Raw genomic sequence first — 14,690 nt, 5'->3', positions numbered from 1 at the left:
CGGCCGGGAAGGGGAGCGGGGCCGGGCGGGAGGCGCTGGGAGTGGTGGGGGACGGTGGGTGGGCAGGGGAGGGCGACCGCCGGAAAACTTTGCGAGACGTGGAGGGGTGGCCCCTGGTTTGGCCTCCGTACGGCGTTTTCCATAAAACAACTTTATCAACTTATAAAGAGAGGGATTTGGTCAGTTTGCTGTGAATTTTTGGCTTCGCGGGTTCTGCTCGTTGCACACAAGCGCCGTTCTGATGTTGGCGTTCTTTGTGTGAATCCTCAAAACTTCTTGAATTTCGGGTGAGACCTCCAAATTGGCAGTAGAATAGCAGGGGCGTGCTGTGCCATTCACCACTCGCTGTCCGGTTCGATGCTGGAAGCTCTGTCACCTCGGAGCAGCCCTCCCTGCCGCAGCACACGTGCTGTGGGTCAGGCCTTCTCCCAGCACCTCCATGTGGTCCTCGGGGTGATCTGTGCTCCCCACAGAGCTCACAGCCTGGAGGGACAGCCGGACCTCTGGGATTCTTTGACCCAGAGTGTTTAGAAGCGCTCCTCCTGTAGGTAACCCTATCCGTGCAAAGCCAAGCTGGTTCCCAGCAGCTCTGGATCACGAGATCTGCATGCAGTCCCGTCTTCTCAACATGAAAATGCATCTTCAGCACTCACTGCCTTCTCCAGTCTGCAGGCACATCTCTCTGGTACATCTGTTAAGCCATTGCAAATCTTTGAACGAATTTATTATTCCATCATAAAGAGCATGGTTGACTACAGGCACACGCATTGTCTGCCACGTGCTGCTGTGTTAATTAATAGCAATAGTTTTTTCGTGACTCCTGTAAAAAACAAAAGGTGGGTATGAATAATGATGTGGATCACTGTTAAAGGCCAAGAAATGAATAATAACTGAAAGTGAATCGGGAGCAGGGACTCTCTCTCATACTTTATGCTCACGCTTTCCTTAACCTATAGAGTGAGATGTGGCTTGTGTGTGACCCACGCAGAAATGTGAACATGATCCCCTGCCCAATTGTTCCCCTGTGTGCTGTGGCTGCAGCATCTGGGAGCAGGGAATGAGGAATTGATGTGCAGAGGGGACAACAGCAGGGCCAGAATTATATTTTCTCCTTCATACCTCAGCATTCTTGCACTCCTACAGCTTAGTTTAAAGAAAACACTAACAATCCTAATTTGTTGTTGCTTCAGACCTGTGACCTCGTCACATTGTTGCTTGCACACCATCCCTGCTCAGCTTTGCATTAAAGGCATAACTTTACAGTAAATTTGGTTGTTTTGCCTCATTAGGCATCAGACATACAGCACAGTAGGAAGGACTGGGTGACCTGTAATGATTCAGCTGCCAGAAAGAGAGACGTCTAACGCTGACCCCTGTGAGCAAAGCCCTGAACTGAACTTCCTGCCCTGCAGAGCATGCGAGCGGCTCCTGCCCAAGTTCAGAAGTTACTGCTGACACAGTAGGCTCCAGTAATTTATAAATCTGCTCTAAAGCAGATAAGTGGATGAAACTCCTTGAAAGATCACATTGAAATCACATTCAGTGGAGTTATTTTGAAGAGTAAATTACACAGCGTTTAGGCTGGCAGTGGAAATTAATTCATTAATTAGCACTGCTCGAAGGAATGAAATTCTACCTGATTTTCCAAATTCTCCTAATCCAGGTAGGTTCACAGCCTTCCTGCCTCTCAGCTTCTATGATCAGTTCCTCCATCAGCCATGGCTGTGCGTTTTCTGCAAGGGAATTGGGATGGGCCTGGTTTCTTCCACCAGCACTGGGGCACAGCAGCAGGTTGAAATGTCAACAGCTGGTGCTCTGCTTTGCCTCCTTCATTCATGCCCCATGGTGGGTCACGCTGAGATTACCAACAGTGCTGAACTCCCAGAAGCTCGATTGCCACCTCCATGTGGGGAGAGTATTTGTCTTATGGATATAAGACATACATATATAAGATACATGTAAGCTATATGCTTATATATGACTCCCATTAACTGGTTTTAATGGTACAGAATGAAACCCAGGAACAGTTAAAAGAGTTGTAGGCAAACTCCAAACCAAATTTGATCATCAAAGCATAGGGTAGGGATGGTTCGGTGGGACTGCATGAAGTAGAAGAGAACTCACAGTTTTATTCCTTCAGGTCATATGCCCATCCATGCACATACTCAGCCAATTCTTCTATTTACACCAGAGGAATTTCTGGTGTGAGAACTGAATTCATGCCAATTCAAATATTATTTATAAAGAGATATATAGATATGTAAGTCACAGTCTTGCTTTCTTCCTTTGTCACTATGATCTTTATGCAAAAATAATTATTCAGAGCATCAGTCCAGAATCTAAGACACCATAGAGAATTAGCAATGTACCTACTGACCACTCCTATGCGGAATTAGAGTGCATTAACTAAAGAAATAACATAGCTGTAAAACTTGAACATCATATTGAATGTGGTTTCTTTATGTTGCATGAGTGCTCACAAAAAATTAGCACATCCTTTTTTTCCTAAACGGGATAATTTTGTGGCTCCAAAAACTATTTATTTCAGTACATATTAACAACAACAACAAAGTTTCCCTCCATAGAGCATTACAAACTGGTACAACAGATGTCAATTTATGTCAGCATCAGCTGATTTTCTTCTCCATTACGCTTTCTACTGGATCTTTGCTTATCTAGCAGGCCCTAGCTTTTTGACATCCAATGTCTTGTTGAATGTTTTTTCACATTTAGTGATAGAAAGCTTGACTCAGCCTGTCTCAAAAGTTGGTGTCGTCATCTACATGATGGTCATTATGCATTATTGATAGTGATGGAAAAGTCATGAATACACACATCTTTGCTGCAGGGCTCAAGCCTTTTTCTTTGGTTGATCATCGTTTTATTCTCTCTCTGCATTTTAATAACAGTGTCAACAGAGACTTTTCATTCTGCCTTCACCATGGAAGAGCAGCAGCTTCCTGGTGCTGCTGCTGCAGATATAATTCTTTGCCTGATGTTGTATGTAGTTTCTACTTTATCATGTAACTCTGGAAAACATTTCAGTTATCAAAAAGTGATTTTCTAGGGCAATGCAAGCTCTTACTGATGCAACATTAGGAATAATCTTTATACAGCAAGTGCTTTAAGTTAATAAATAATTCATATATTTCCCCCAGTGTTACAGTGTAACTCATAAAATTGGGAAAAGAACATTAAAAAGAAATCCCACTACTACATTATATAGTCAGAAAACAGGTTTCTAATATAACCGTGGAAATTAATTCATAAAAACATGAATTATATTTATACATTGTAAGCACAAATAGCAATAAAAACGAACAGTTGGAGATGCAGTTATCTTTGACTAGGACCCGTATCTTACCTTACAAGTTAGCTGATACGTGTTCTTTGGAGGGTGCCAGCCAAACCAGGTTCAGGACACAGGAGTTTCTTCCAAACCAATTTAAGCTCAGAATTTACTGCAGCAGTCATAAACAGCCTGTATTCCAAGGGACTCTGGGATGCTCAGCAAATCAACAGGGAGACAGCACAGAGTTCATGTTTTCCACCGTAAAATGAAAATAGTTCTGGAGCAAAACAGGGTGATTGCTTAATGGCAAATACTTTTATAAAACATGCAGAGTAGAGCAGGGGTGATGCTGAAAGGTCTTTGTGGAACACAAGCACATTTGTCTTTGGCTTTCTGGCTCACCCCACAGAAGCCTCTCCAAATGCCTTGTGCTACAGTACACACTATCAAAAAACAGCTTGCTGCATCAATGGCTCAGTACTGATTCAGAAAACAAAAATGCATTTCATTGATTGAATCAACCAAGTACAGCTTCTAGCAAGGTACAGCATTTTCTGGTACATTCAGTAAAAGAAAGATTTCTGTCTGATGTACTGTGCATGTTGTGTTGGAATCCCCTCAAAACAGGCCTGACCTCAAGCCTGGTGGCATCCTCCGGTGCTCTCAAAAGCAGGGCTATCCCACCAGACAGGCTCGTGGGACTACTTTATGACTTGTTTAGTCTCTCTTGGTATAGAAGAGGGGAGGAAATCCCTTTGATAAAATTTCTGAAGAGAGCCTAGACTTTGTGATGCCTTTAATCTTCAAAAAGCGGCCTAATCTGGGACTGCAGTGTTGCTCTGCAGCTCATCCCTCCCTCTCTGGCATTTGAAGAGGAGACACAATTACAAAGATGGTTAATAGATGGACTGCTTCACTCCTTACCTTGCCTGCTTTTGCTGCAGTTTAGTCATCACAATAGTTTTTTTGGTAAGTGAGCTTCAGATTGAGTCACTGGTATCTAGAACGAATAAATAGATTGTGGTATTAGTCTGGAGGGCTTTGCAGAGCAATCAGATGCTGCATGGGGAACTGGCAGGCAGGAAGGGCAGGCAAGCATCCCTTGGCCCCTGGCTCTCAGTCCTGCAGAACTGGGCACTGCTGAGTGCTGGGAGCCCATGACGCAGAGCCATGCACTGTCATTATATACTTCAGCTCATTATGCACAGAGACACTAGAGGAAGAGACTTGGAAATGAATTTGTTAGTACGTATCATCACCATTCACATTTGGAATTCAAGGGCAGAAAAATATTATACTAGAGATAAAATAAAATTGTTGATAAATTCTTTGATTTCTTCAGTTAGGAAAAAAAATATCTGGAAACCTTCAGCAGGGAATAATGAAACTGTACACTTTTTCCTGTAATGACTGAGCCAGTAAAAGGCAGTCATTGAAAATAAGGTCCCTGCAGCCAAAGCATTTCATCAATCTCAGCTGCTGTTTTTATGAATGTATTGTATAAAAATGGGTCTTTTACAAATTATATAAAAGTCTGTCACTCCTTCCCCTATACATCACCAGGGAAGCCATCAATTTTACTTCAGTGTCAATCTATCTCTCACGGTGATATGCCCATTAATGGATATCATATATCCATTAAATCTTTCACCCTCGCACAGAAAGAAATAACAATAGCTCAGTTAAAAAGACTAAATTTTGTATTTTTTTAAGTGAACGGCTATATATTTGTCTGACTTTCTCTCCAGAAGGCCAGACTGCACATGCTGAGACTATTCTACCTCTTTTCCTTGCCAAGAAAAGATTGCCTTCTTCACTCTCAGCCTAAACAGACATCAGCACTTGCTAGACAAACCCCTGCACTCCCAGCTGCAAACATCAGCTAACACTGCATGGGCCTGGGTAGCAACACAGGGAACACAGAGTCATTCAGTCAGTAGCCTATCATGAGTTGGAAAGCATATGAGAGCTGCAGATAAGTCCTGGCACAGCAAGGACAGCATGAGGAAACAGAGTCCTAGGCTGTTGGCAGCGTATATAGCATGTTCAGTGATGAAGATACAATTGCTGTAGCATGGCAGAGAAGAACCACCATAATGTTCTTAATAAAGTTATGAACTTCCTGGCTATTATTTCAGCTTTTCTTGCAGGTTATGCATATATTTACACTCAAATCATACTTTCTAAGTTTTGTTTACTCAGAAACAAACATACTTCCAGCCTAAAAGATGAGATTGCAAAGTATAACTCAGCAATGGGGAGTAAGTTCACACCCGTATGAAGTCATATGCTGGATGGGGTGCTCCTTGGCAGAAAGAACCTTTTGTAGTTGCTCTGAACTTTGTGGGATAGGACACTGAGATGGGGGTCTTTGAATGAAGGTTTACAAAAGATTGCCTTGCTGTCAATATATCTTTGAAAGTAGAAACAAATACAAAGAAGCGCCTTTGTGATCGCATGCAATTATTTACAAAAATAGCTACAATTGCTGCTCAGCCAGTCAAAGGCCATTCAGTGCATGGAAATTCCAGCAATAGACTGAATACTGGGCTTACTGTAAATGAACCAGCAGCCTAGTCTGCCAAGAAATAAGACCTTCCCATCATCTGTACACATTTTTAGGAAGCATTTGAAGCAATTTCACAATTTCTTATATTTAATTTTGCTGTGTTGTTATTAGTTCTATTTTTTTGTACGATTCCACTGTCTCTTCTAATCTGCATGTCTGTCAGTAGTGTTAAATACTTTTTCTTAATCCCTTAGGGAAAATAGCAGGTTGTTAACATCCTTTAGAGGACTAAGTATGACCTGAAACCCAGAGACTTTTTGAGCACTTCTGTGCCTTGCCACTGCTTTTACCTTATCATTTCTGATTTAAAAGACTATTGTTATGACTCTGGGACTGCCAAGTCATAATGCATGATTTATTATGTGCAGCAGGTGACTGGTAGTTAATATTTATCTCAAAAAGGATGTTATTGTTTGTTTTTGTGTTTTTTTTTCCCTGTAGCTTTCCCTGGGAGGTTCATGTTTTTAGCAGTGACAAGATGACAATCCATATTTTTACCCAAGGATCCAATGAGTCATCCTATTAACTCTGCTGAAATACATGCTTGCCAATCGTCCTGCCACGGTAAGCCTGAGATTCTCTGTAAACATTATTCAGAAATTAGCTCATCGGATGCATTCAGTAGTACGAATAATCTTTACATAAAGTAGTAACTTCTCAATGATGACCACAGCCCAAAATAGACCAAATATTACATACCACCACTATTTTCAGTTATTAAAGTAGTTCCGAGCAAATCAGAAGATTGAATATACCTCATACCATGTTATTTACAAGGACATGCATTGTTTGAACCTGGAGACCATGTAAGGAGAAACCTTGTGTGTTGTGGGAATTGATGAAAAAGCACAGTGTGTCTGTTCTTGAAAATGCTACCCCATGATATCCACACACAGCTGAGAGCAAACACATTGTGAGTCATGATGAAAAAATTCAACATCCAAAAAACCCTAATCTCCAGGATGACATAATATGGATTATGTATTAGTATCAATTGCCCAAAGTAAACACCTTATTTATTCGTCCCTTCTAAGAACTCCCAAACCAGCAAGCCAGTATCCTGCAATGTTTCAGCAGAGGTATAGGCTGCTCAGTTCCTTCTCCCAGCTGTGCTGCAGAAGAGTTTGGCTGCCCTTGTGCTGTACTGTCTACAAATCAGTTTAGTTTGGGAGAAGGGGTGATCCAGGCTGGTACATGGCTGTGTTGGGTATCTTTATTGCTTGGGTTGGGCTGGAGAAAAGGCAGTACACATTTTTGTTGATAATGTCTCTGTTTCCCTTGTCCTTTTGCTTGTTCTGCCCTTAAAGGTGATATTTTGTGGCATAGTCCAAGCAAACTGCTTTCTACTCAAGCCTATTTTGCGCACCATGCAGCCTTATCTCACCAGAGAAGAGCATATGGCCTTGAGTTATTATTTGTTATTTCAGGGTAACTAGATGGTAACTGTACTGAAAACTTATGGCAAATCATGCGTTATCTCACAATAACAGGAAAAATAAACAGTATCTCCACTGTATGCATTAACAGTAATGGAAGGAAAAACTCATGAAAAACACTGTCCATCTAGTTTAAATATGTTCACATTGAAGATGCCCCAGGTGTTTTACTGCTTCTGAATCTCTCATGTGCATTCAAATTATGCCCAGACCTCCTTCCATATTCAACATTCTTGCCTTCAGAGCTAAAGCCAGTTGCAGTCCTGAAGTCACTACGTATGTAAAACACTTGAAAATGTCCAGCTTATTAGAGAACTGTGCTGCTGAATTAAAATAAAGCTTTAGCAAGATATCATGGGAATAATTAATGATGCATGTAATGTGTACAGAGCAAAAGCAATACCGAGCTCTTGGGGGAAAACTGCAATAGCTACTTTCAGCATCTCTGGAGTAAATCCCAAAATGGTAGGATGCAAAGCTACTACAGCAGCTGGCAAGATATCTTACTTGATTTCTAAAAGGTCCCTTAGCAACTGGCTTCAGGTGCAGACAAAGGTAAAGACAACTGGAGTGTTAAAGTATTCCAGATAATTGCTGTAAAACAGATAAACTGGGCAGTAGAGGAAATCAAAGGAAAGAGACTAGAGCTAACACAGCTGCACAAAAACTATTTCAGATGTGTTCTGCTTGACAATGCCAGCATATTGCAAACCCTTTGAAAATATACTGAAGCAATGTTGTAGAGCACATAAAAAGAGATTCTTAAACAGCTTATTGGTAAAATATGAGCTAAATTTGATGAGACTGTCCTCTAGACTGCATCTGTTTCCATGAAAATTGTGTGCAGCATTAAAGTTATCATTACTCTGGCAGACTTTCCTGATTGAGCTGTAAAGCCAGATATAGTCCTATTTTTTTATTTATTTTTTTTTTTTTGAAGCTGGCATATGGCAGAATGCTAAGAATTGGTTAACTAAATCTTTTATCACTGTGAAACCAAACTCATAGTTGTTTGGTCCAAAGATCTTAAAGTTGGTCAGAATTCAGGGTCCAATGCAGTATATAGTAAAAGTATAAATCCCATAAACAAACAAAACCTAAAAAAGTCCCTAGAAGAGAATTTCAATAAGTCCCAAATACTGATGAGGTAAGGAAAGATAACACTTTTGGTACACAATTGGAAGCTATTTGTTCTGTCACAGTGTTAGTGTTTATGCAGCCTTCCATTTGCCCATGGATGGACTTCAAGATAGAACTCTGAACATAAAGCATACAAAATACTTCCAGCTATTCACATGGAAGAAGTCACAGAAAGGTGGTTCTCTGGCAGGGAGCAACAGGCCAGACCTAAGGAAGACAGGTGCTGCAGGGTGCCAACTCTCAGTGTCACACATAGAATCAGAATCACCCAAATGGCACAGCTGCTGGCAATGGGGCATGAGATACATCTGCCTCCCAGGATCATTCTCCCTTGCAGACATCACCAGTTCCCAGTTTCCACGCAATCATAGCTGAGAATGAAGCTACCATTCAGTCTCCATTCCCACGAACCCAGTGCTCCTTCCCACCCACCTCATTGTACAGGGGCACTTCCAGTGAGCTGCCTTCTCATTTCTCACCATCTCGCTCACTTTACACAGCGCTTTGACTAATTATGGCCTTAAGATTTCTGCTGATTTATTGCTTCTGAGTTTTACTTGTATTAATAATAACTCCTGACATTAGGTTGAACACCTCAGTAAATAAATTTGCCACTAGTTAAGAAATAAGGCTCCTAATGACTATAAAATAGCCTGGAAATTGTTCTTGTTCCCTAACAAGATTAAGGGAGAGAACAAGAGAAAATCCTTCTAAGAACGTGCAGAGTTATGTACTGTTACAAACTGTAAGAAAATTATACAATTAAAAGAAAACCCAAACTTATCTAGATCTGTCTGTAAATTAATTATATTCTTGAAAACATAATTCCATTTTTTTCTGAGACATTTTCCTGTCAAATCAGAAGGCACCATTTCAGCACTGGACTCTTAGTATTTTTTGTAAAAGATTTCTCAGACATAAATGTTGAAGTTCTGAACTGACAAACCATCAGCATATTCTCCAGGAGTCACTTTAGATGAATGAAATGTTAAGGTGCTGCACTTAATAGAGGAGTGGAAGTTATCCAGTTTCTCTTTGGTGCAAAAGAACTACTCAGGGACATTACCTTTTGCTGTCATTTTTAAATCTCAGTATATAGCAGTGAGATCTAAAATAACTAATAACATGTAAAAATAAGGGATGGATTTCCAATGTTACTTAGGGCTTCCATCTTCCAGCTTTCCGAAAGTGTTTTAAGTAGTTCTTCTGCTAAAGGAAGGGGTTTGAACATTCCCTTCTCAAAGCCCTTTATTTTTTTTAATCACAGCATTAACCTTGGAAAGCTCTTTCAGAGTTTTGCAGTATCAGATAAGTCACATAACATACAAGTACTCCTTACGTAGCAATTCTAAAACTAACAGTGGTTAGTTTGCTAGTACTTCATTAGAGCTGGTCTACTGAAACCATAACAATAACACAGATTTGCAAAAAAGTTTATACAAAACGCCCTCCTCCCAACCTTACTCACTCATAGTTGAACTACTTGCAGAATTCACAGCATCATTCTGTTATGGCTATTTTTGATAATAAAAATAGAATGTAAATAAATAACCCATGCTAAGGTCTATCTGCTTACGTAATACCAACGTATATGAAGATAAGAAAAATATAAGCTGAGGAATTCTAAATCCAGAGCTTTATTCTTTGTCTTCTAGACAGATTTCTTTGCTGGCTCTGTTGAGAAGTTTTAGGGTATCAGTGCAGACTAGAAGGGGTTTTCTTTTCAGTTCTGCAAACCCTAACTTGGAGCTTTGATTCCTGATTGCTATTGGACAGTTATTGGAAGAGAAGCAAAATATTTTGCTTCAGAAATATAATGGAAACAACTGCACTGTTGTTGGATATCCAGTTTTAAATTGTCAAAACTGGTATTAAAGGATGCATGCATATAGATAACCCACAGAGACCAAAGTACATTCAAGGCATTTGACTGGGTAAACAACAAGCTTGTTGCATCATTTTTGTTTTTTTCATTGTGCAAGTGAATGAAAGTGTAAGGAACATTCTAGACAGGACAGAAATAACTCAGTTTGCTCATTTTAGCTCATTGAAATTTGGAGTTTCATTACAACCAGCAAGTATTTCATGTTATTAACCTTTGAGTAGTTTTAAATGAAATCTGTACAGTTTACTGCATTGGCTTTGACTTATTATACAATAACACAACAGTTTCTCAGCAGGATTAAAACCTGAACTGCATTAAAATTCAATTAAAAGCCTGTGAGAAGTGCAGTGGTTCACTCAGAAAGTTAATTCGGATTGTGTCTCTGTGTAAAAGGAACTGCTTTGTCACTGCAGAGGAACTGAGATGTTTTTGTCATTGCAGAGTGAAATGCAGACCCTCTTGCATTTGAGTACATTCTGATGTTTTTCTCTAATTTCTGTTTCTCCATAGTTAGCCAACCTACATCACAATGACTGAGGACTTAGACCACAGGTTCAGTAGTCTCACTTGGGATCAGATTAAAATTCTGGATCAAGTTTTAGCAGAGGTAATACCCATTCATGGAAGAGGGAATTTTCCAACACTGGAAGTAAAACCGAAGGATATAATTCGAGTGGTTAAGGAGCAGCTCATTGAAAAGCAAATCAACATTCGAGATATCCGCCTGAATGGTTCAACAGCTAGCCACATCCTAGTGAAGCAGAATGGAACAAGTTATAAGGACCTAGACATCATTTTCGGGGTGGAACTTCCAAGTGAGCTTGAGTTTCAGGTTGTTAAGGAGGCAGTTCTTAATTGCCTATTAGACTTTTTGCCAAAATGTGTTAATAAGGAAAAAATCACTGCCCAGACTATGAAAGATGCCTACGTGCAGAAGATGGTCAAAGTCTCCACTGATCACGACCGCTGGAGCCTCATCTCGCTGTCAAACAACAGCGGCAAGAATGTGGAGTTAAAGTTTGTTAATTCGCTCAGGCGACAGTTTGAGTTCAGCGTGGATTCCTTCCAAATTGTGCTGGACTCCATCTTAAATGTTTACAGAGAAACAGACTGCAAACTGACGGAAGACTCTCACCCCACTATTATCGCAGAGAGTATGTATGGAGACTTCAATGAAGCAATGGACCATTTAAAATACAAACTGATTTCCACGAGGAACCCTGAGGAAATCAGAGGAGGTGGCCTTCTGAAGTACAGCAATCTCCTGGTTCGTGACTTTAAGCCAGCAGATGAGGCTGAAATTAAATCTCTGGAACGTTACATGTGCTCCAGATTCTTCATTGATTTTCCAGATGTTGCTGAGCAGCAAAGGAAAATTGAGTCATATCTGCGCAACCACTTCATCGGGGAAGAAAAAAGCAAGTATGACTACTTGATGACTCTGCGTGGAGTTGTAAATGAGAGCACAGTCTGTCTCATGGGACACGAGCGAAGACAAACTCTGAATATGATTACAATTTTGGCTTTAAAAGTTCTCGGAGAACAAAATATTATCCCAAATGCAGCTAATGTAACATGTTATTATCAGCCTGCTCCTTACATCAGTGACAGAAACTTCAGCAATTATTACATTGCTCATGGACAACCACCTATCATCTACCAGCCGTACCCATTTCACATACAGATGCAAAGTGGCATGGTTTAGGAACACAGTAACCTTCTCAGCACTCGCACCCCTCTCTTCCCAGCTCTCTCCGTAATAAAGGCCTCATTCAACCAAGTTTTATTATCACTTCTGATTTAAGGACATATTTTTGTGCAAGTTGCCAAAGTTATTTGGTCAATGTCTCAAACACCTTTAAGCAGATCACAAGAAAAATGTCTCTCGTTATTCATGATGATGTATTTGTGTCTCCCACTTGTGTTTGGATGAAAAGAGAAGGATATAAATTATTTGAATTCTATAAGATGAAATGCACTAAAGTTCTGGGTTCTAATAAATTCTTAAGCAAAATTTTGGAAGTGTAAAATTAAGCTAATCAAATACCTCTCAGTAGAAATGCCTAATTCTAGAATTGCTGGTGTTCTGGGTACTTTACACTAGAGCATCCAACAGTTAGACCCATGCAGGTTCCAACACATTTAAAGCATCTTTTGAAAATGCACAACAAAGGACTGTTTCTGGGTGCACTGAGTGCACTCTGTAAGCTATACCTGGTCGTTTCCATCAGAGGCATGAGATCCCTTTCCCAGTGGAGTACTCCTCAGTAGGGGTTGGGATGAAATATCCCTACCACGAGCAGAATCAGACTTTTGGGGTATCCAGAATTTCTGCTGATCTGAGTGAGAGATTTTGCTGCTTAAGCGTTGAACCCCAGGTTCTGACTCACAGGTAATAAAAGAGATACTACTATTCTGATTAGATTAGCCCTGAACAACAAGGTAATAGAGTGAGAAAGAAGGTGAAAATTGAGCACACAGGGCTTGCTTTCTATTGCTAATTTGTTATTGATCAGAGATGCTTCAATGCATAATAAACAGAGTCAGGGGAAAAGAAAGAACAGCCGAGGACTACGTTGTTTTTAGGTGAATTAAAATAAACCCTTGGCAGTAGCATCAGATAAAAAAGTTTTATAATGGCAGTGTCATACGTCAGCTTCCTTACCTGCACTCATACACCAGTAGCAAATGAAGATTTCTCTTACGTTCAGGAAGCATTGCAGATTTCCATGTGTGTTTACCAAAGATAAGTTTTAAACATGTCACATAAGTGCCTCCCTGTGCCAGTTGTTCTGTGAAAGTTAGAATGCTGTCTGCAGTTGTGCCAGAGAGCTCCTGAATGACAAGAAGGGAAAGAGAAGTACATACCCTTTGTACCACTGGCCTCAGTAAGAGCAGGTTTGGAACAGAGGGTGCTGAGGTTGCTCTCTCCAAAACACCTCCAGTTTAGCTGCTGAATGGGGTACAGAAAGGAACAGTGATGGAAAAGGGAATGAAGGGATGTGGTTGTAAAATCAAAACAGTCAACTGGAAATGCAAGCAACAGAGTTTTGTACATCTGATGCTTAACATGTCACTATGTCACATTGGCATTCATTACTGGTTCATTTTGTGTCCTCCTCCTCATTTTTAAAAGCATTGAGTACATTTTATCTGTTTACAAATCAGGTGTTAGAAATTTCTGCTACTTGGAAAAGAGCATCTGATCTATTTTACACAAAAATATGTTACATACAAATATTTAAAACATTTGCAAGATGTGTAAGGTTTATAATGTTCTACTTACCAGTGAAATGTAGCTTCCCCATCATGCCTGTACAGTAGAACAAAGAGCTTTTCAAAGACAACTTTGTTGACCATCATCACTAGAGTTCATCCTTTTCTGTAAAATACAGTGCAAAAAACATAGTGCAGACTAATAAATTAGAAGTGCAACATTAAGAGAGCATAATGAGCTACTTGAAAGTTGATTCAATTGGTGATGTTTTCCTTGAATTACTTTACTACTGTTTTCCCTGATTACTCAAGTCCAATTCCACATCTAAAAGCACAGTTTATGTCACTTCCACTAGTATCTTTTGCATTGATTAAACTATATTTCATAAAATAGGCAATTCTAATTGCTACATTATCAAATGTGATAATGCTATGAAGAGATTCCCTGCCAGAAGCAAAATGGAGTGAAACACGGTGCGTTTTTTTTCTTAACTCAGCTGTTTATTTCATAGAGTGTACCTTTAAATTTAGTTTGATATTTTCCAAACTAAATAGCACTGTGAATTTTTATAAGAGCCTTATTTAGATTATGCCCCTGCTTGTGCTTGCTCAGCACACGCTCTCTGCAGGGCCGGGAGCTGCAAGCTGGGCTGTGCACAGCTGGGACACCCAGACAAACCTGCAGGAGTCAAGCAGCCCAGTGCCTTCATTGGCTCTTGCACTCCCTGAGTTTGCTTGACTTAGCCCAGCTCAGTTGACCTCTGATCATAATGTAACGTTGCTACAGCAACTTATTACTCCTCCTCTCCTGGATCTCTCACTTCCTGGGAGGACAAATGGGTCGAACGCCTCAAGAACCAGAAAGCAGGTCAACTAAGAAGGGGGTGTTCTCAAAACATCGGGTATATCCCGTGATCCACTACCTGGAAAAATATTTCAAGAAATTGTGTTTGTTGGTTTTTTGTTTTGTTTTAAACCAAGAAGAAATGTGTATCCCCCTGCAGGAAGGACTACAGTTCTGTTTTGAATCACACATGCAAATGATGAACTCTGGACTTGTATGAACCAGCCTGTCCACTTGTACAGCAATTGCTCATTCAAATATATATATATATATATATATATATATATATATATATATATATATTACTA

At 40.1% G+C, this 14,690-nt stretch overlaps 1 protein-coding gene and 1 long non-coding RNA gene across 2 annotated transcripts; one reads left to right on the top strand and one right to left on the bottom strand.

Moving 5' to 3' along the window:
* Positions 1 to 52: 52 nt before the first annotated feature.
* Positions 53 to 13,864, bottom strand: LOC104912182. Its single transcript, XR_002117690.2, has 4 exons — positions 13,191 to 13,864; positions 4,217 to 4,292; positions 3,365 to 3,569; positions 53 to 820 (listed from the first exon to the last, which is right to left on the bottom strand). It is a non-coding gene; the product is annotated as an uncharacterized LOC104912182 (long non-coding RNA).
* Positions 6,279 to 12,114, top strand: LOC100542077 (terminal nucleotidyltransferase 5C). The gene is made up of 2 exons (XM_003208372.4): positions 6,279 to 6,425; positions 10,833 to 12,114. The coding sequence occupies exon 2, from the start codon at positions 10,852 to 10,854 to the stop codon at positions 12,025 to 12,027; it is 1,176 nt and encodes a 391-aa protein (XP_003208420.1). The 5' UTR covers positions 6,279 to 6,425; positions 10,833 to 10,851; the 3' UTR covers positions 12,028 to 12,114.
* Positions 13,865 to 14,690: the final 826 nt, after the last annotated feature.

Source organism: Meleagris gallopavo, chromosome 9 (genome assembly GCF_000146605.3).
Source record: "Meleagris gallopavo isolate NT-WF06-2002-E0010 breed Aviagen turkey brand Nicholas breeding stock chromosome 9, Turkey_5.1, whole genome shotgun sequence".
Lineage (NCBI taxonomy): Eukaryota > Metazoa > Chordata > Aves > Galliformes > Phasianidae > Meleagris > Meleagris gallopavo.
This window is presented reverse-complemented; position numbering and strand designations above follow the sequence as displayed.

What these genes read in the sequence shown, in the direction of transcription:
- LOC100542077 (XM_003208372.4), top strand. Translation starts at nt 10,852, where the DNA reads ATGACTGAGGACTTAGACCACAGGTTCAGTAGTCTCACTTGGGATCAG.